The sequence below is a fragment of the Tachypleus tridentatus genome, chromosome 6, assembly GCF_004210375.1.
Source record: "Tachypleus tridentatus isolate NWPU-2018 chromosome 6, ASM421037v1, whole genome shotgun sequence".
NCBI lineage: Eukaryota > Metazoa > Arthropoda > Merostomata > Xiphosura > Limulidae > Tachypleus > Tachypleus tridentatus.
In genome coordinates, this window is record NC_134830.1 from 140,348,897 (window position 1) to 140,369,015 (window position 20,119).

Below are 20,119 nucleotides of genomic sequence, written 5' to 3' on the forward strand. Positions count from 1 at the left end.
CTATTCCTTTTATTATTACTTAATTAGTCTTGATGTGCAACTGGCGAACAGAGAGTAAGACTAATAAATGGTGTATCCCTACCACAAAGTTGGTCCTACTTCTAAAGTTACCTCCAAACTTAGGTTACATTTTACATCCCACATTATAGCTTGTATCCTGGGGATCCTTTCGATTAGTGAAGCGTTTTTGATTTTTGTTTGGGCTTGTTTACAAAAATATTATATTTGCAAGAAGCGTTTTACTATTCGGGAAATATAGGTATACAATCGTACATTGAATCAGAGATAATATCATATTACATTATAAACTAGTAATTATATATGTTAGACTAACTGAAATATCTTTTCAATCCAAGAAATGATGGTATAATACTTGCTTATTGATGTTTTTTACCATGAGTAGGAAATTTTTCAAAATTTATCCAAAACAATTGTCAGAAATTTTCAACCAAATATTTATACCTTTATGCATTTGTCATCCACCGTAAAATTTATTGCCTTTGCCATAACAATAAATAAATCGTAGAATCAGACATTCGACCACACAGGAATATTTCTTCGCGAATCAGTTTCTTTCATGTTCAGTCAATAAGATTTTTTATTAAGAATAATATTTGAACATAACATAAAAATATAAATAAGCCATAATTCTAATTAAAGTCAACTTATGGAAATGACCATTTATACACATTAAATATTGTTTTCATGGTATAGTATAAAAAAGATGAATATTCTTTATACATACATTATTACTATAAAATTTGAAGAAAACACATTTAAATTTAATATTGAGAAAACAAATAATCAGCAGTTACTGTTATATGACGGGAACTCAGAATAAAACTGATTGATATACACTGTTGGCCAAAATCTTAAGGCCAATGAACATAAAGAAAAAATATGCATTTTGCGTTGTCAGATTCAACCACTTCTTTGAGTAGAGCTTCAAAAGGTGAAAATAAGAACAGGGAAAATAAAAATAAAAAACTTTTTTAGCATTTAATAGAGAAAAATGTGAACTCTATGAAATTAGCCTAAATACTAGCTGGTCAAAAGTTTAAGACCATACTGAAATGAAGCGTTAATTGGTAAACACGTAACGAAATTTAGTCATTTGTGTTCAAGTATTAGCGTTGTCAACAAATCCCCCGGACATCTCCTGTGTTACATTGAGTAAAAACATGGCAAAGGCTAAAAAGTTGACAGAGTTTGAACGTGGCAGAATTGTCGAGCTGCAAAAGCAAGGTCTCTCTCAAAGTGCCATCGCTGGTGAGATTGGGCGTAGTAAAATTGCTGTTGCAAAAATTTTAAAATACCCTGAGAGATACGGAACGAGAATTTCAAGTGGTCGGCCAAGAAAATTTCACCGGCGTTGAGTAGGAGTATTCGACGGGTTGTCCGTCAAGACACCAGTTGATCGTCGAACCAGATTAAGGCCCTTACGGACGCAGAATCCAGTACAAGAACAATAAGACGGCATCTACGAGAGAAAGGCTTTAAAAACCGTAAACGTCTTTAAAGGCCACGCCTCCTTCCACACCACAAAACAGCTCGGTTAAACTTTGCTGAGAAGCACCAAACATGGAACGTAGAAAAGTGGACAAAGGTTTTGTTCTCTGATGAGAAAACATTTAACCTCGATGGTCCAGATGGCTTCCAACGTTACTGGCACGATAAGAATATCCCACCGAAGATATTTTCTACACGATGCAGTGGAGGAGGTTCCATCATGATCTGGGGTGCTTTCTCATTCCATGAAACAATGGAGCTTTAGGTTATACAGGGGCGTCAAACAGCAGCTGGCTACATTGGCACGTTGTGTGGAAATGACTGGGTCTTTCAGCAGGACAACGCTGCAATCCACAATGCCCGCAGGACAAAGGAATTTTTCATGGCGAATAACGAGATTCTTTTGGACCATCCAGCGTGTTCGCCCGAACTTAACTCCACTGAAAATGTTTGGGGGTGGATGGCAAGGGAAGCTTATAAAAATGGACGTCAATTACAAACAGTGCATGATCTTCGTGAAGCCATCTTCACCACTTGGAATAATATTCCAGCTAACCTTCTGCAAATGCTCATATCGACCATGCCAAAGCGAATGTTTGCAGTTATTCGCAATGAGACTTCTTTATGGGTATTTCCTACTCTGTTTAGGACTTCTTTTTGGTATGGTCTTAAACTTTTGATCAGCTAGTATTTAGGCTAATTTCATAATGTTCACATTTTCCCTATTAAATGCTAAAAACGTTTTTTATTTTTATTTTCCCTTTTCTTATTTTCATCTTTCGAAGCTCTACTTAAATAAGTGATTGAGTCTAACAACACAAAATGCATATATTTTCTTTGTGTTCATTGGCCAGCAGTGTATTTTCATTTTATAAATTATACACTTTTTGTTGTTTTGTTGTATCTTAAGACGGCTGGTTTGGGTATTAAAACTTTATTTGAATACAAGTTTAACCTAAAGATGACCTAAGAAGGTCGAAACGTTGTTCTGTACTTTATTTTAATAAAAGTTTTAATACCCATACTAGCCATCTTGAGATATTTTTTTGTTATCATTAAGAAGTCAGGTCCGGCATGGCCAGGTGGTTATGGCACTCGACTCGTAATCCGAGTGTCCCGGGTTCCACCTCCCATCACAACAGATGTGCTCACCCTTTCAGTCGTGGGGGCGTTATAATGTGACAGTCAATTCCACTATTCGTTAGTAAAAAAGTAGCCCAAAAGTTGGCGGTGGATGGTGATGACTAGCTGCTTTTCCTCTAGTCTCACCCTTCTAAATTAGGGACGTCTAGCGCAGATAGCCCTCGAGTAGTTTTGCGTGAAATTTTAACTGAAAACATAGGTTTTACTCTAAATTTTCTTGGGCATGTAAAGAACGTATTTATTTATTGTATTTATATGTAAAACTAGATTGTATAATTTTTGTTTTTATTTTTGTAAGTGTTTGTATGATTTTGAAAACTAAGGTATCATTACGGATCACTCCAAAATGATTATAAAAGCTCAAAACTTATTCCTTAAAAGCTCCAACGACTTCGAAGTGTGACTTCATTTTCTCTAGAATATAAAAACATTAAAGTGTCAGAGATTTTGGGACGTTTTTGGATGTAGTTGTTGTTATTGTTGTGTTGCTTTACGCTATCTGGACTACCTGTGCTTTGTTCTCTATTGTGAACTAAACATCAAATTTTTAGCATTGTAAGTTTGGAAACTTTTGGAAGGGGCAAGATTTTGTTATTTTTTTTTTAATCAAGAGAATGAAATTTGGTTAAAAGAAAATTCTGTTGCTCTGATCGTAAGATTTGCTTAAAGCAAGCTACCCATAGATTAGAAATAGTAATTAATCCAGTGATAAATATATATAAGTTAACCTACCATTCTCACTGTGATTTTGGAAAGCTATAAAATATACTAACCTATAGGTGAAAGGTGTTGATTTATCGTTTAAATATCTTTGCTGTTAAAGTTATTTTCGGTTGTAATACATGTACTATCTGTGGTATTTAGACTGCTTATGGCATAAGATGCATGAAAAGTGAAATATGTTATTTATACTTTTTTAGTCATAATTGTGTGTTCTTAGATAAAATTACGCTTACTAAGCAGTAATTCGTATTGTACAATAAAACTTAATTTTACTACAGCAATTTAAAAAAATTAAAACGTTATACAAATCGTACCTCATAAAATACTTAATACAGTGATTGTTCACCACCTAGTGGAGGAATGTGTTGGTTTTGAAAAGAAAAGTATAGGACTTCAACTTATGTAATGGTATATTTTTAATGGACATTGATTATTCTAATATGTAAATATACCTTAGCATTTATGCATTATACTCACATACATAATAAACACCACTTATTTACTAATCATGGAACCGACAATATTTAAATGATTCAATTTTAATTCAAGTACGACCTCACGGTAACTGTCTATAAATCGGAAGTGCGCATGCTTATTGATACGCCATCTTGAAAACTACTAGTGCTAGACGAAAAGGGAGGGTTAAAAACTGTGTTTGTTAGTGTTAGCTACCAGTAGAAATTTATTTGATGTCCTGTTGGAATTTTACTATGAAATGAGAAATGTAAGTGTCCATTTTTGATTAGTTAATGTTTTTGTTTTTACGTATAATAAATTAATGGAAATATCAGTCTAATAAGATATAGGTTTAGGGAAGTTAAAAGTTGTACAATTTAAATTTTGCAATGAGGGTGAACTTGGCAATACTAGAAGTAGTAGAGCGAAGTAAGTAGTTTAAAAGTATAATATTTAATACTAATAGTATTAATGGGCGAAGGATAGTATCGTAGATTCTGTACCCCTTAAAGTTTCTGATATTGTAGGCTATGCTAATAAATGTAATAAGCTATTTATTTAAAATTTCTTTTATATTATACGACGTGAAGTATTATTACATATTAATACTATAAAATAGATGTGTTAGAACTTAGACGTAAGTTAATCATTTATGAAAGCATGATTACGGGTTAGGCTTATATTTTATATCAAATGCTCAACAGTAGCACTATGAATAATGAGAACTATAGTTTGTACTGTTTCAGTTTATATACGGTCATCTGTCAGTTGCTTCCAGTTCCAGCCAACCACAAGTTAGCACAAAATAAGACGTTCAATTGATAATCTATTTATTAGTGTTTTGTGATAGGGACTGAAAACGAAGAAAAGACTGTAACAGCATGCTCATAAGATCAAAATATACTATTTTTTTACATTTATTATATGTAATTTTGATTAATTTGTATGGAATGAATTCTGTTATTATAATTAGGAGTTTTAATGACACAAATGCTAGCTTAATAAAGTAACATGAAAGTCTGTAGCTCATATATCTGTTTAGTAAGTTATAAATCATGTTATATGAGATTTAAATGAGTAATTGTTTTAATATTAGTCTTTTAGTATATTTTCATGTTTAAAGATTCTTTAACCATGAAAAGTAGCAGTAGTGGAAAATTCTGGATTAAATGCCAGAAGTTTGTGAGATATAAAATATTCATTTTCAAATTCAGAGTTCAAAAGTGTCAGGATTCACAGAGGCCCCCTGTATTGACCAAGCTTCACTAATACCCCACTTACTTTTGTAGCCACATTAGTTAGGGCAATCTTTATAAGAAAACAAACTGCATTAGAACACCAGTCCATGGTTCCTAAGCACATTTCACCCATTAACTTGTGAGAAGGGGTGTGCAGTGATTTATCCTGATGTGCAAGTAAAAGCATAACAGGTGGATTTTATATATATAAAACAATAAATGTATAGAATGGCTAATGAAGGTATAATTAATTACTTGGTTATTAATCATATGTAAAATTAAGTACTTCCATTTAAAAGATAAGACATATGTGGCTACTTACTTTATTTATATGTTAATTCCATTTTAAAATGTCAATTCATTTTCATCTTTTCATTGGGCATTTGCACATTTATTTTATATTGGCTGTTTAGTTGGAATTCAATCTATGAATTTCCAAATCTAACTAGGCCTAGAGTTGAAAATATAGGACTGGAGGAATTTTTATGTCTCTTAATTGCTTTAGGCATAGTATTTAAACAGTCAACTCTGCTTGAGTTCCATGCCCCAAATTCACTGTTAAGTAATAAACATGGTCAGCAGATTTTGCGAGTTATGACAAGCAGTTAACCAAGATATCCTATCATATTGGTTTACATTGAATTTTTGAATGTGCTGCTTTGTTCTTCCAGTCAGGCTTAGAACTGGCATCAGTATACCATTTCTGATGATGCTTTCTTTATCATTAAACCTCTTTATACCAAACTTGTTCACTAATAAACTTTCAATAATACATTTGCAATTTTCCCTAATATATTCTGAATCCATATGTTTTAAATATTACACCCTGTGGATAGTGAGGGGGAGATCTGAGGTCAACAACTAAGAAAACCTTTCTAGACCCACATGATTTCTTTGTGTCCTCATTTTTACAGATAGCATTGTTTAAGGTTTCAAGATATTGGTACTTGCTGTTGCTTTCTACAAGTACTGTTAACCCTTCTACTACAGGTGGGTGTATTCTACCCAGCCTGTATTTCGGAAAGTAACCATAAAGTTATTATGTTACTTTATATTCATCAAATTTTATAGGTTATTAACAAATGTTAAAAGGTGTTCATACACAAAATACCAGACTTTCAAATTAAGTTTTAACATTTTTTAAATTAATTGATTGTATTATTTTTTAATATTACTATCTAACATGCAGAATAATTTTGACTTTAAGATTAATAGTACTTTTATGAATGAGAAAAGTGTTAAATTTCACATATGAAACCTTTGACACCTAATATACTCCAGATAATTATCAAACTTATTTCTTTAAAAAAATGTTATTTTCACTATTGTATCTTTTGTATGGGTTTGGTCAGTTTTAGTGACCTAATAGCCACCATGAAAAATATAGGACATTAAAATAAATTGTGCATTTTGTGTTCTAGAATTACTACAAAGTGTAACACCAAACCATCAATATTTAGTCTGATGGTTTAAATCTCATAACATTTAATATATGTGAACATATATTCTTTTTTATTGGACTTTCAGCAGTGTCTGACCAACATCATAGAAGTTGAATGACAAGGCATACATACACTGTTGTCACAGTATCCAGTGATATAAAACTGACCTTTACAAAGTGACCTGTCTTGACTGTGTTCTAGTGAACCAGTGTTTTGTAATATAGTCACATTTATAACACATCATATATGTATATACAGTATTACTATATACAAGCAAGTTCTTAACTTTCAGTTATTTTTCTTAAAATACAGAACAATAAATAAAGAAATATTGGAACCAATTATTTCTTCTAGTTATGAACTCTGTACTTGTTTGCTGCCTGTCATACTTTGTTACGAATTATCAAATTTCATATGTGGATGACATGAAACAGTTTTTTAAGGTTTTATATGTACATTTTAAATAACAAGAAATCATGGATAATTATATAATTACCACAGAATTCTACAATAATTTATCATTCTTAGTAGTTAACCTGTATTAAGGTAAAAAACATATGTTTTAAGCTCAATACTGTCTTATTTGAATTCTGCCATGAAAAGAAATGGTTTCTCCCATAAATACTTTGCAAGGGCTAAGACAACCATGTGTGGGACACATTGAACTTCCAATTGGTTATTCACACGTCATAGACAGAAGTATACATATTTCCAAAATTGGAAAGAGGTGGGCTGGGCCACTATGTTTGGTTCACTAAATCTATCAATATCTCAGTAAACAGAAAAGACAGGAGCTTCTAATTTTATATCCTAACTTGTTAATATCAGTAAATTGAGTATGCAGTTTGTACAAAAGTATCGACTTTGTATTTCATGATGACGAGAAATCAGCTTTAAGTAAAAATATGTTCTAAAGGTGGCTGGTATGGATATTAAAACTTTAATTGAAATAAAGTACAGAACAATATTTTGACCTTCTTAGATCATCTTCAGGTTAACCTTTAGAATACATTCAGACTGTAGTTGGACATCAGAAACACCTAATCTGAACCAATGCTGTATTCAGCATGCCTCATGACACAAAAATCTATATTTGGGTGTGTTTTTTTAACATTTAATTTAAGAAATAAATATATAATACTAAAATTTGAACTACAATTTACAATTTGATACCAAACTTATTGATATATATTTATTAAAATAAAAGTTCAATGAACTTTTTGAATATAAGCCTACAAACATGATGATACGACCTTGACTCATGACCATAGGAAGACCCATCTTTTGAAGGCTTAAACCTTGATGTTAATATTTAAACATCTTGTTTTGTTAGACAAGTAGATACCATTTTTAACTTTGTGAATTTGATTGTGTATCTGTTCTATTCATTTATATTTTTGTGTTATAATAATTTAACTGTGTATCTGTTGTTTTAAATAAGCAGATGTTAACTACACTTGGACACAAGTATTTATGACAACAATTGAATTACACATCTGCGTAATGAAAGAACTTTGTTTTTTGAAAAATTTTGTTGTCACTTGTTCAGTTGGACTTTAAATGTTGTTAAGTACTAGATTGTATGAGACTTGCATCTTGACCAATGTTTGTGTAGTAAAATATTAATGTTTTGTAGTTTAGATAGAAAATAAAGTTTATATTGCCATGTGTAAGGAATTTTTGTATTGCTAAAGGTTTCATAAATTATTATACGTTCACTCAGTGTTGAACTGTAATAATAAAAAATTGTTAAAATTGAAACTGAATGGTGGATATGAGAGAATAGTAGTAAATTACACACATCAGTTAATGTGTGGTGGCAATTTCTGTGACAAGAAACATATTGAATGTTTCTAAAATGTTTTATGTGGAACCAATAGAAATTAATATACAAAACTTAAAGCAGTTTATCTTTTTTTGAAGGTTTTCAGGTTTTAAGAAAATAAAACTTTACAATATACTTCTACATTGAAGGTAATTATTTACTTATAGCTTGCTATGTTCTTTTAAATATACTTTCAACAAGTTTTGGTAGTTTGAACTTGTGTTATTTTGGTCATGCATATGATTTTTTTTTTCATCAAAACTCCGGTCATGAGCTTGATGTTTTGATAGTTTCTTTTTGCTCATATCTGTACAAATGGTGGTTGTGGTAAGTAAATTAGGATTACATATTCTTGAATCATGAATGAGATATTGTGTATATGATTTGTTTTATCCACTCGTGATGTAATGAATGTTGTAGATATAATTAAGATCTCAGGTTAAGTGAATGAGCTGGTTTGGTCAAGTTAATCATAACGTTTCTGTTCTTGGTGATATACAGTAACAAACTCCTAGTGTTGGAATATCTTGTTAGATAAGAAGTAGATGTGTCTTAAATAGCAAAAATACTTTGATAGTGCATTGGATAATGTCAACAAATAAAGGTATGAATTTTGCATTGTAGTTCTTAGTAGACAAATCTAAATAATTCAGAGTAAAGATAAAAATGGCATGTTTACCAGTTAAGAGCAGTTCTGAACTATCAGAATGAGCAATCTTTAGGAGTTAAAAGCTAACTATTGGAATAGGAATTGTTGAACGTTACACACACTGTTGTCCTTTAATGTTTGTATTGTTGAACGATATGCACACATTATTTTTCTTTAATGTTGATGACATACACTGTGATTTTAAATGTTAATATTGTGAAACATTATGTGTACTGTGTGTTTCTAATTGTTAATATTGTTATGCATTACATAATCTGCATGTTTTTAAATGTTAATAATGGTACAGACTGTTTAACACAGCTGTCAGATGAATAAAAATGATAGTAAAAGAAGTGAGTGACGTAGTCCACTGAGATCGTTAATACAATACAAATAAGGGGTTGGATTTGTTTATAATCATAAGTTCAAAGTTATCCATTCCTTCTGATCATTGACAGAGTAAAATAATAATGGAGAATATTCATTATTTCAAGTTTTTTATAGAGTATAGTAATAAGTAAAATATTAGTTTTGTTAATTAATAAAATTCAAGAGAACTCATGGTCATTGGGTTTCTGAGGTCATTACTGCAATAATAATTAGTTTTCTTTATCATCATGAAGAAGAAAATGACCTAAGCCATTGAGGTCATCACTGTAAATCAGAAAGTGTCCTTATTTAATGTATTTTTAAGCCAAAGTTATTTATATTACTTTCTAAAAATATGATATTTTTGTTTATAAATTCACTTAAAATATTGTGGTATGTGAAATTTTAAAGTGGTATTTATTATATTCAGTAAGGAATAGACATTACTACTATTCTGTATCATAGAGATTAGAAAGAAGTGTTTATAATAGGTTGAAAAAATTTGTTCCATTGAGCCTTATGTGAGTGTAAGGAAAATGGGCACTTTTGTTAATTTCAGAATTTCAAAGGTTTTCATATTAACTGGAAATAAGTTTTTATTGGCATCTGGAGTTGTCTATATGGTGTCACAAGTTTTGAGGAATTGGAAAATCCAACTTTTGATTAAACTTGACAGATGAATTCAGGTACAACCCTTACAGATTGAATTTAAAAGTTTGATAAAGGATTGACCTTTGCAGGAATTTCAATTTACCTTCTTTATGAAGTGAATGAGGGCTAAATCAAAGATTGAGTTGGGTAGTAAAATATGTGGTGTCTTTAATGCCTTGCATAACACAAGCACCTTTACATCAGACAAATGGTTTAAAGATTATGGGTCAAAATATTAGAGGTAAAACTTAAGTAACTTTTGTGATACCCAATATTTCCAATCTTGTATCACAAAATGTTTCCAGTATCCCATAAGACCAAGCTGTGATTAATACACAACATTAGTTACCACACTCTTGGAGGTTTATTTACTTCTTTACTCTCTTTATAAAGTTTTAGCTGTCTAATCACTCCTTTCATGTTAGTTTCACTGAGTCATTGATGTTAATGACTATTGATAGTAGGTGGTAACATTCTTGTAACAAGATTATTTAGATTAACAAGATTCAGTATGCACACAATTTACAAACAGAGACAAATACTGCTAGAACATTATGTATTACTTGTGCTACTTCATTATTCTGTCTGAATTAATCACTTTAATGGAAACTAAACTTACATCAAACTTTCTTAGCTCTGCGAATTGTAGGAATTTACTAAAAACAGATAAACATGTTTAGAAGGCATTTTGTAAAGTATTAGTCTTAGGGGTTGCTATTGGTTGGAAGATTTGTTACTAGATAGTGAAAATTTTATGTGTGGGCTGCTACTGAGATTAAATTCAACCATCATTATATCTAAGATTTATTTCTCAATAATACAGTGCACTACAAGTATTTGTTATTTATATAAATTAAGTTTCACTGTCACCAAGATTTCAAGTTTTTGTAAATTTACATAACAGACTAGATGATGAAAATCATGTTTACACAAAAAATGGCCAATCAAACTCCAGAAAAAAATAAGCAGACAACAATTTTTTCAAATTCAGTAATTCACCATGTGCCTTTTTCAGGGTTTACATTATAACATGTGAAAAGAACACCTTCAGTAGTTAGTTTTTAACCTAAAAATGGTCGTGTCATATTGTGTGCATGTTAAAAAGGAAGACTTAAGCTGGAACATCAGGACTGATTTGTGTGTGTGTGATTCCTCTTTTTATAACACTTTGTCTTTAAATCTTAGATTACTGTGTTCTCTTATGTGTTTCTTTAATCTTGTTATGGTACAGACGTAAGAACACTTACATGTGGTACAAGAACTTTATATATCATTATTTAATCTTGTTATGGCACAGATGCAAGAACCCTTACGTGTTGTACGAGGAATTCATCAATCATTATTTAATCTTGCTATGGCACAGACACAAGAACCTTTACGTGTTGTACAAGGAATTCATAAATCACACAATTAATGATGGACTCTTAACTAATAAAAAACGTTCTGAATCTTAGTGGAAGAATTAAACACAGATTTTTAACTGAGTTTTTGGATAAAGTTAGTGACTTTGTAATTTCTTTTTGACTAGAGTGGACATTAAATAGAAGTCCAGAGATCTCTGGTTATTTTACCAAAGCTGAATAGATGTGTAGGTTCCTCACTGTTTGATTCCTTTCTATTTTTATTGAGTTCTGTTATCTCTTTCCCCACAAATCCAAGTAGTATTTTAATCATTATTAGTTTTGTTGTAAATTTATCTTGATGCTCTCTGTGAGATTTGTTTATGACCCCTAGTGGACAAATATTATTTTAAAGTATTTAAAGTATTGCCCAGTTGTGACATGACAGTGGTCCTCTCCCGTTAGAGTAACATAAGAGTGTTTCTCTCCCATTAGAGAAACAGTTGAGTGTGAGACTTAAAGAAATGAAAATTGGCAGCCACACTGTTTGCTAAACCTTTGATAAGAATGTTACAGCAGGTTATATTTTTGTTCAGCTTGGAGCACAGGGTATGTAAAACAAAATACAAGGCCTATCTACATAATGAATTAACATTTACTGTAAAATTACTATCAAAGATATAAATATAGCTGTCAGTTTGGACACCAATTTTGATTTTATTTGTTTAAGCTTTATTCTATACTTTTTTGGCTTGACCTTTTATTCAAACCTAAGGCAGGATTTTACAATTTTTTGTTTGCCAGGTTGCTATGGTGAATAGTATTTCTTTCCCATTTATTCTTGTGTAGAGCTATGCTAAATACAGGGTATTTGGAAAGTCACTGTGAACATATATTTATTAACAGACAAAACTGCACAGTGACTTTCCAAACACCCTGTAGAACAGTTCAGGATTCTTGGTAGTCCCGAACTATTTTCTAGTTCTTTGAGTTCTAAGTCAAACTCTGTTTTTCTAATATTTTAATGTTTTTATTCATGAATAAAGCACTGCATTTGTTCAACTAATTTCATGTAGTTTTGTTTTTCTTTCTCTCAATTCAATCGATCAGTGCATGTGTTTAGACTTGGACAGGACCAGAGGTAGTGTGTTCACACGATACTATGGAGTGGTTGTTAATATTGTGTGATTTTTTTTTTTTTAGCATGTGCTTACTACTGTGAGAGTAAATAAGTATACACTGGTGCTTTCATTGTCCATGCTGGTACAAAGAATGGTAAAAATTGTGGATAGCAGAAAAAGTGGATAAACGAGGCATCCTTTTATCTCATTAATTAATCCTGTACTTGTGAACTTTAATAAACTACAAGGTTTTGTGAGGAATGCTCAGAGCTAGTGTGTGTTTCTTTTTTACATAAATGTCCTTTCTCATTCAAAGTGATACAAAAGGTATTGGTCCATGATGAAAGGAGTAAAATAGAAAATTGTTTTATTAGAGAAGTTATACTTGATGTTTCATTTATGGAGAAGTGTTTAATTTGTATAAATCACTCACTGTTGTTGAGCTACATTTTTATTAATTCCTGGTTTTCAACATTACTTTTTCTTACAGAGATTCTAATATTGCTGTCAATGTCTTTGCCTAGTACTACCATTATAGGCCTAACTTCTTATACTATCATTAATTTTCTTTTTTTAATGTAATTTCTCATATCACTAAGCATGGCTTGGTTGTTGGTTTGTTGATCAGAAAGTCCAGGATTTAATTCCACATTTTGTCACTGAACACACTTTGCAGTTTTAGTTGTAGGCTTGGTTGAAAATAACCTAGTAGGAGACATGTTCTGACTGGTCACCTTTCTTCTGGTCAGTAACTCTAAATTATAGACTGCTGTGAACTCAGGTGTCTGTAACTGGGTTGTTTATTCCGTGTAATTTGCATGGCTTTACATGACATAAATACTAATTTTTTATATTCTTAAATCTTAGTGCTACTGTTTATTGCCTGATTTCTGATGTTATTAGAAATAGCCTTTTTTAAAAATATTACTGCTATATTTCAGGTTTTTAATATAAGTTATTGTTTCATAGTGTTTCTGTTATTTCTATGACTTCCAGTACTGTTTGTGATTGCATTGTTTCATACTACTTCTATTGATTTCTGACTTGTGAATGTTTTGTTTTATTTTAATAATTTTTATATCTCTGTTTCAGCTATTAACTTCAGAAATTCTCCTATTTTATATTAGGAGAATTGCTGTCTTCAGAGAGGACCATCTGACTGGATATCCCAACCAGCCATTCAACATTAGCTAAACTTTATTTATACTGTTTGCCAAAGACAGAACAGGCTACTATGCCTTCCATGCTGAGGTTTGTTCCTTAAGATGAAATGTGTCTTTATATCTGATTCTGGTTCATCTTGAAAGTACGTTTTTGTTTAGAAACAGTTTTTACTGGCTGAAAACAAGGCTTACTTGTTACTAATGCTTAATTATTTTTAAAATTATTTTGTACTTATTGAATGTGCCTAAGTTTGATGAAGTAGTTAGAGTTGTGGTATTGGAGAAGTTGTATACAAAACTTCCTTTGTAAAGAACATTTTCAATAATTGTACCTTCAGGGACATAAATTTTAATCTACTTAATAGCCGCATCCCTCGGGTAGAGCTATATAGAAGTTTCAACTGGAAAAAATTCTGTTAAGTGCAGCCCTGACAGGCAGACATTTTCTCAGATTCTATTATTATAAGTTTTCATATTGCTAGAAATTATACAAATTAGTAAACACAAGTATTTGTGTGCATGTGTGTGTTGGTAAGATTTGAAATATTTGTCTCTACAGTGTAAACCAAAGCTCTGTACATCAATAAATAAACTTGTAATGAAAGTGAAGCCCAAATGGTGGCACTGAAGGCTTATGTCACAAAGTACTTCTTATAACAGTGACTCAGTACTCCTAGCTACCTGCCTCATGTGGATCCAACCTCCTGGCAACCTTTCAAGGTTACAGGTGTTGTGATTGTTGACAGCAGACCTACTTTAATTCTTTTTCAAGACAATACATCTGTCGTACATATCGAGACATCTGTTTTTTCTATGAACATTAGTAGTTTTAAATTATAGGAAAAATGGAATAAGGTTATTTGGTTCAACTTTTTTGAGGTGTGATTATAACTTCAAGACTGTGTTAGTAGGTGTGTACTTGAATGGATGAAAACTGTTTTTTATATTTGTTTTGTTTTTCTAACTCTATTCAAATCAAAATTGTATAACTTAAGCAAACTCTAGGAACTACAGTTCACAACTTTTATATACAGATTTCAGCTGCTGTTGGTAGGTTTACCATTTCTGGATTAGAGGGGTGTTGGTGATATTCCTTGGATTTTTTTTTATATTCCTTTCCATGGTGTCTCAACAAAATCAGGTTAAATTTTTAAAAAATTGCAAAATTGTATGTAGTTTTTGCATAAGAAATGTGAATGTAAGTTCAGATGTTGTTGGTGGATGTAACTATGTGTAACGTTAGTTTTATTATGTGAAATTTTCCAAAGTTTTGTCAAGACAGATTTGTAAAAACAAACTAAAAATACTTCTTTTTTTCTCACATCTTCAAATTATTATTATTGATTAGAAAGTTCCATGTTATATATTTTGTTAGCTTTGATTCAATTGATATTAAATTCTTTGTTGATACTTTATTTTGTGGGTACAATCATCACTACTTCAGACTATAAATTGTAAAACATTGCACAATACTGAAACATGTATATTGGTGACCTAGGACCTGCCCTTTCAAAATATGAACAGGTTAGGCTAGTCTACAATTAGTTAACAAATGTTTTTGTTAACAGTATTTTTTACTGTGGACAGGTTTAACTGTTATGCATGTGAATGTAAGTTCAGATGTTGTTGGTGGATGTAATTGTGTGTTTGTTTAGTTTATGCCCACTTGAAAGGTGTGGTTAAATTTACTAGTGGCTCATTAGTTGATTATATTAAATTGATCAGTTATTCTTGCTTGAGCATAAGTTTTTTTGGTTTCTCTATTGGTTCTATTTTTAAGGATATTTTGGAGCTATCCTTTCTTTAATTTGTAAAACAAAACAAAAACAGTAGATCTGTAGTCAAGGTAAAAGAGGAATATAAGAAATAAAGCTATTGTTGTTTTTCTAGTTAAATAGTTTGTTTTCTATTCCTAAACTGTATGTTCTTGTTTTCTGAAATTAAAAATGACAAATATTATTTATCTTGAATATTACGTACATGTAGGAAAACCTCATTCATCAGTTTTGTCTACAATTTTGGTTCTACAGCCACGTGGAGTTTTCCAGAAATGTTCAAAATATTTAGCCCCACTGTCTCTTGTCTATCAGTAAAAGAATGTTAACTTTCTTTTACTTAGGGATAAAAGTGTGGAGAAGAGAGTTCATTGTGCCCACTTTTGCTGAGTTTATCAAAAATGTACAATTTACCATAAATTGGCTGTATTTTGACATTTGTTGGTGTTAAAGAAAAGCAACTCCAAAAATTAATAGATGCGTAAAGTCATGAGTGCATTAAGTATGGTAGTGATTATTGGATTGAGTGATTACAACACGAATACATAGTGACCATGGCCATCAGATTATTAATTATCTTTCACATTTTACACTATATACTAATCATAGCACTAGTGGCATGAAGCAGTGAATTCCTTCAGTATCTGTCAAGTTTTTTAATTGTAAATAAATGTTAGGTATATTTGTGAAAGTTGCTACATTGACAGTGAATGAAAAAGGAAATCGAGAAATAAAAACTGTCTTCCTTCACTTCATCTGGTCACTGCTGTTTCTGGCTTTATCCTTTACGTGATCCACACTTTCCAATCCTATGTAATCTAAGGAGATGTGTTTTAATGTATTGAGTTCAGTAATGCAGAGAGACTGTGGTAGTATTCTAAGACAATACTTGGTTTAATGTGTTGAGTTCAGTAACATTGAGAGACTGTGGTAGTATTCTCAGACAAGAACCTCGTTTAGCATATTGAGTTCAGTAACACAGAGAGAGACTGGTAGTATTCTCAGACAACACTTGGTTTAATGTGTTGAGTTCAGTAACACTGAGAGACCATGGTATTATTCTCAGGCCTGGAAGTTTGAAAGATCCTGAAATAGCTGAATTGTTTGATAAAGAAGACCCGGAAAAATTCTTCTGTGATTTAAGAGAAATAGGTCATGGAAGTTTTGGAGCTGTATATTATGTAAGTAGTTTTAGATTCATGTTATGCAGATAGTGGTATATTTGTTGTGTTTTACGTATGATTAAATGTCTAATGTAGTTTGTTTTAAATGGCACAGTTATACTAAAAGTTTATATTCAGAACTATTATCATAGAAAGGTTGTGTTAATATATTTTTTTGATAACTATACCTTGGCTGCTTCAGCTGTATGATAAACATGGTATAAGGCTTCATCCAGCTGTATTTAAACATATGAGAGAAGGAAACTGTAAGCGTTATTGCAGTAATTTTCTGCAGTAAACTGTCGCTAAACATCAAGCTTGTATCATGTGAACCATTATTTACAATACAAAAAGAAAGTATTACTTGGTTTGTAAAAGCTAACAAAGTTTGGGAAGAAAAAAATATATTGTTAGATTACCATTGAAGAGTAATTATATTAGTGGAGGCCTTGTGTGTTGGAAACAAATGTTAAACTAACTAAAACATAGTAATAGTTGATACATTTTGTGAAAAAGGAATAGTATTAACTTTGTGCACATGAAGTGGTTAGAGGGCACGTGTCACAAACTTATTTGCGAAGTTTCACTCAAACTTTTATTAAACAAACATGCCATTAAAATATTTTACAGTTCTAATTTTATGTGATAAAAGTTTTTAAATTACTTAATTTCAAAAGGAAATATTCAAATACATTTTCAGTCATGTGGTGTGTTTGCACTTGGTACTTCCTGTTTTAGGTTTTCTTCACACTTTCATATGATCTTCTAGTGTCTTACCAATGACAAACTTGTATATATATCAGCAAACCAAAATATAACTTTCTTGTCTCAGAAAGAAAATTTAAACACACATGTACCTCCTATCTCATTGTCTTTCAGAAATGTCAATAATTCTATGTGGACTATTTTATAACCAACAGAAATAGATCAGGTTGTTCCATATAGGATTCTTTAGGGATACTGGTACATTTAGATGAAGGCTGTTCTCTTTTACAATAAGAAGGATAATGACAATTATAATGAAGAACAATGTTTATTTATAACATAATGGGATGCAGGTAAGTGTTTCAGAATTCTGTGACTTCTATCTTGAGTAACTAAAGTAAAATAGTGAAACATGTTATTACTAAGTAAATAACTAAAATATGTTTCTACAATAACAGTAATTTAATCAAAACTACAATGTTGTAAAAACTAAATGAGTAACAAACAAAAATTACTGTACATGTTAAAAAAAATGTTTAATTTAAATGAAGACTGTATGCTGTTCAGTGTTGATGAAAGTTGTTTGAAATGGAGAGAATCTTTAATCAGTAATTCCAGATAACTATTGTCCTTGCAAGGGATATTGAAACATGTTTCAGTTTTGATTAAATTGTCACTGTGGCAATGTATTTTAATTACTTATTTAGAAATGATGTATTTCTGTTGTTCTGCTTTAGATACTGAAGATGGAATTTGTGGAGTTCTGAAATGTTTATCATCTGTTTTAAACTAATATTATTCTTTGTCTTATGTTCTCCTTCCATTGATATGAAAGTTGTCAAAATATTATCAGTAGAAGTATTTGTTTACAGGTTATTTATTTTGCTTTTCCCAGGCAAGAAATAATCTCACCTCGGAAGTGGTTGCAATAAAAAAGATGTCATTTACAGGAAAACAGTCAGCAGAGGTGAGTTAAATGCCAGTGAAACAGTCGACTGAGATGATTAGATGGAAAACGTTCTTTATCAGAATGGTATCTTGAAAAATTTAAGGTACCATTTTAAAACAGAATATCAAATTTCATTATCATTTTCAGTCATACATACTTAACATAACTGTTTGGTATCAACAAGGTGTGTAGTTTTCTTAATACCCTCCATAAAATAATTATACATTGCTTTTGTTGGTAAAAAGCAACTTTATTGTGAAAAACGCTACCTGTATGTGTTTCCTAAGTTTCTTATTTGTTTCTACAAACTCGTTACTATTTTAACAGTTTTGATGCACTTTCTTTTTAAACTTAAAGTATAATTATGGCATAACAGTAATGCTAGTTGCTTGCTAGTATAATTATATGGCAAAAAAGCAATGCTTTCAGTTATATTACTGTTTCTCTCATTCTTGTCAAGAGTTAGACCTTTTCTTTCTATCCCTGCTTCCTCTTTCATTAGTTATTGTTGATCATTTCTGATCTTTGATCTTACACACAGTTTTTTTCAATAAAGTTTGCTTGTACAATAACGGTTCTCTGGCAGTCATCATACAAATTACAATTATGGCACTGTAACTTGATCCATGATGTGAGATTTTTGTTTGGTCTTTATTGTTGTGAGATTGGTTTGTAATTTTGCTTCTAGACAAACTTCTAACTTTTTTCTTGCCATTTTATTAAAATATATTTGACTGTTTAATTGTGAATTCTTAATTTAGTTTAATGAGGGATAACTTAGGCATGTTAGTCCTGTTATGACCTATGTGTGTTTGAACTTATGGATGTTGTAACTTAGTCCTATTATAACCTATGTGTGTTTTGAACTTTGTTTATTTTACTAGTAAAGTGTTACTTTTTTCTTGTCATCATACAGAAATGGCAAGATATTATTAAAGAGGTGAAGTTTCTACGTCAAGTGAAGCACAAGAACACAATAGACTACAAGGGATGTTACTTGAAAGAACACACAGCATGGGTGAGAAAAAACTTGCACTTTTTTATAATACAGGGTCATTATACTGTTAGTTGTGTAATTATACACGCAAGTGTATATTGAACACTGATAACTATATTAATGAAATATTTCTGTCAAAATTAATGATTGTTGAAAAAATAGTGATTGCCCTCTTTCTGTATTGGTAATTTTTCAGTATATCTTTCTGAAATAATCTTTTGAAAACAATTGGAAAAAATTTATTTATATTGATGGGATCTTAATGTAAGTCTTGTACAACTGTTCCAGTTAAAATTGTCTTGAAAGAGGGTATTTTGCTGAGTTACAGAGACTTTCAGATATCACTGGTGTTTCATCAGTCTGACTTAAAGGTAATTGAAGACTTGCATTATTTGGTAACTGTTTCAGTTCAAATTGAATAATTATGTCACAGGCTTGTAAATAATTTTTTTAAAACTCTTCTGAAGTTTAAAACAAGTGTGAAATGTTTTAATTGGCAAAGGATGAGCAGGGTGTATTCTAGTTGTTATCATGCCTCAGACCATGGATCTCAGGTTCATCAGTTACAAAAACTTGCTTCAAACTTTGGGTGCCAACCAAATCTCCTTGTTTGGTTTGAGTAGCCCAAGAGTTGTTGTTAATGTAATGTTAGGGAGTACTGTTTGAAGATAGCTGTTTATGTTGCTATTGATGAGAATTGTAAAAATACTAAGTTTGCTTCTGTGTGTAATAAAATATTTTCTTTGTGATGGTTTTCAGCTTATCATGGAATATTGTTTAGGATCTGCATCAGACATTATTGAAGGTAAGTTACAATAAATGTATCCTGCTATATCAGAATAAATTTAGGGAAAGGCATTGAGTTTTAACAGTTTATAGGTGTGAAATATTCATATACATA

At 31.1% G+C, this 20,119-nt stretch overlaps 1 protein-coding gene across 7 annotated transcripts in view; it reads left to right on the forward strand.

The window, feature by feature from the left end:
* Positions 1-3,727: 3,727 nt before the first annotated feature.
* Positions 3,728-20,119, forward strand: part of Tao (Serine/threonine-protein kinase Tao) — a 36,617-nt gene continuing 20,225 nt past the window's right edge. The window contains exons 1-6 of one of the 7 annotated variants that reach the window (XM_076508284.1): positions 3,728-4,099; positions 13,594-13,717; positions 16,471-16,585; positions 18,168-18,239; positions 19,138-19,239; positions 19,978-20,023. In XM_076508284.1, coding sequence (XP_076364399.1) covers positions 13,701-13,717; positions 16,471-16,585; positions 18,168-18,239; positions 19,138-19,239; positions 19,978-20,023 — 352 coding nt within the window. In that variant the 5' untranslated portion in view covers positions 3,728-4,099; positions 13,594-13,700. Of the gene's footprint in view, positions 4,261-13,558; positions 13,773-16,470; positions 16,586-18,167; positions 18,240-19,137; positions 19,240-19,977; positions 20,024-20,119 lie in introns of all 7 variants that reach the window. The other 6 variants (XM_076508286.1, XM_076508285.1, XM_076508287.1 and 3 more) reach the window with 6 other exon arrangements.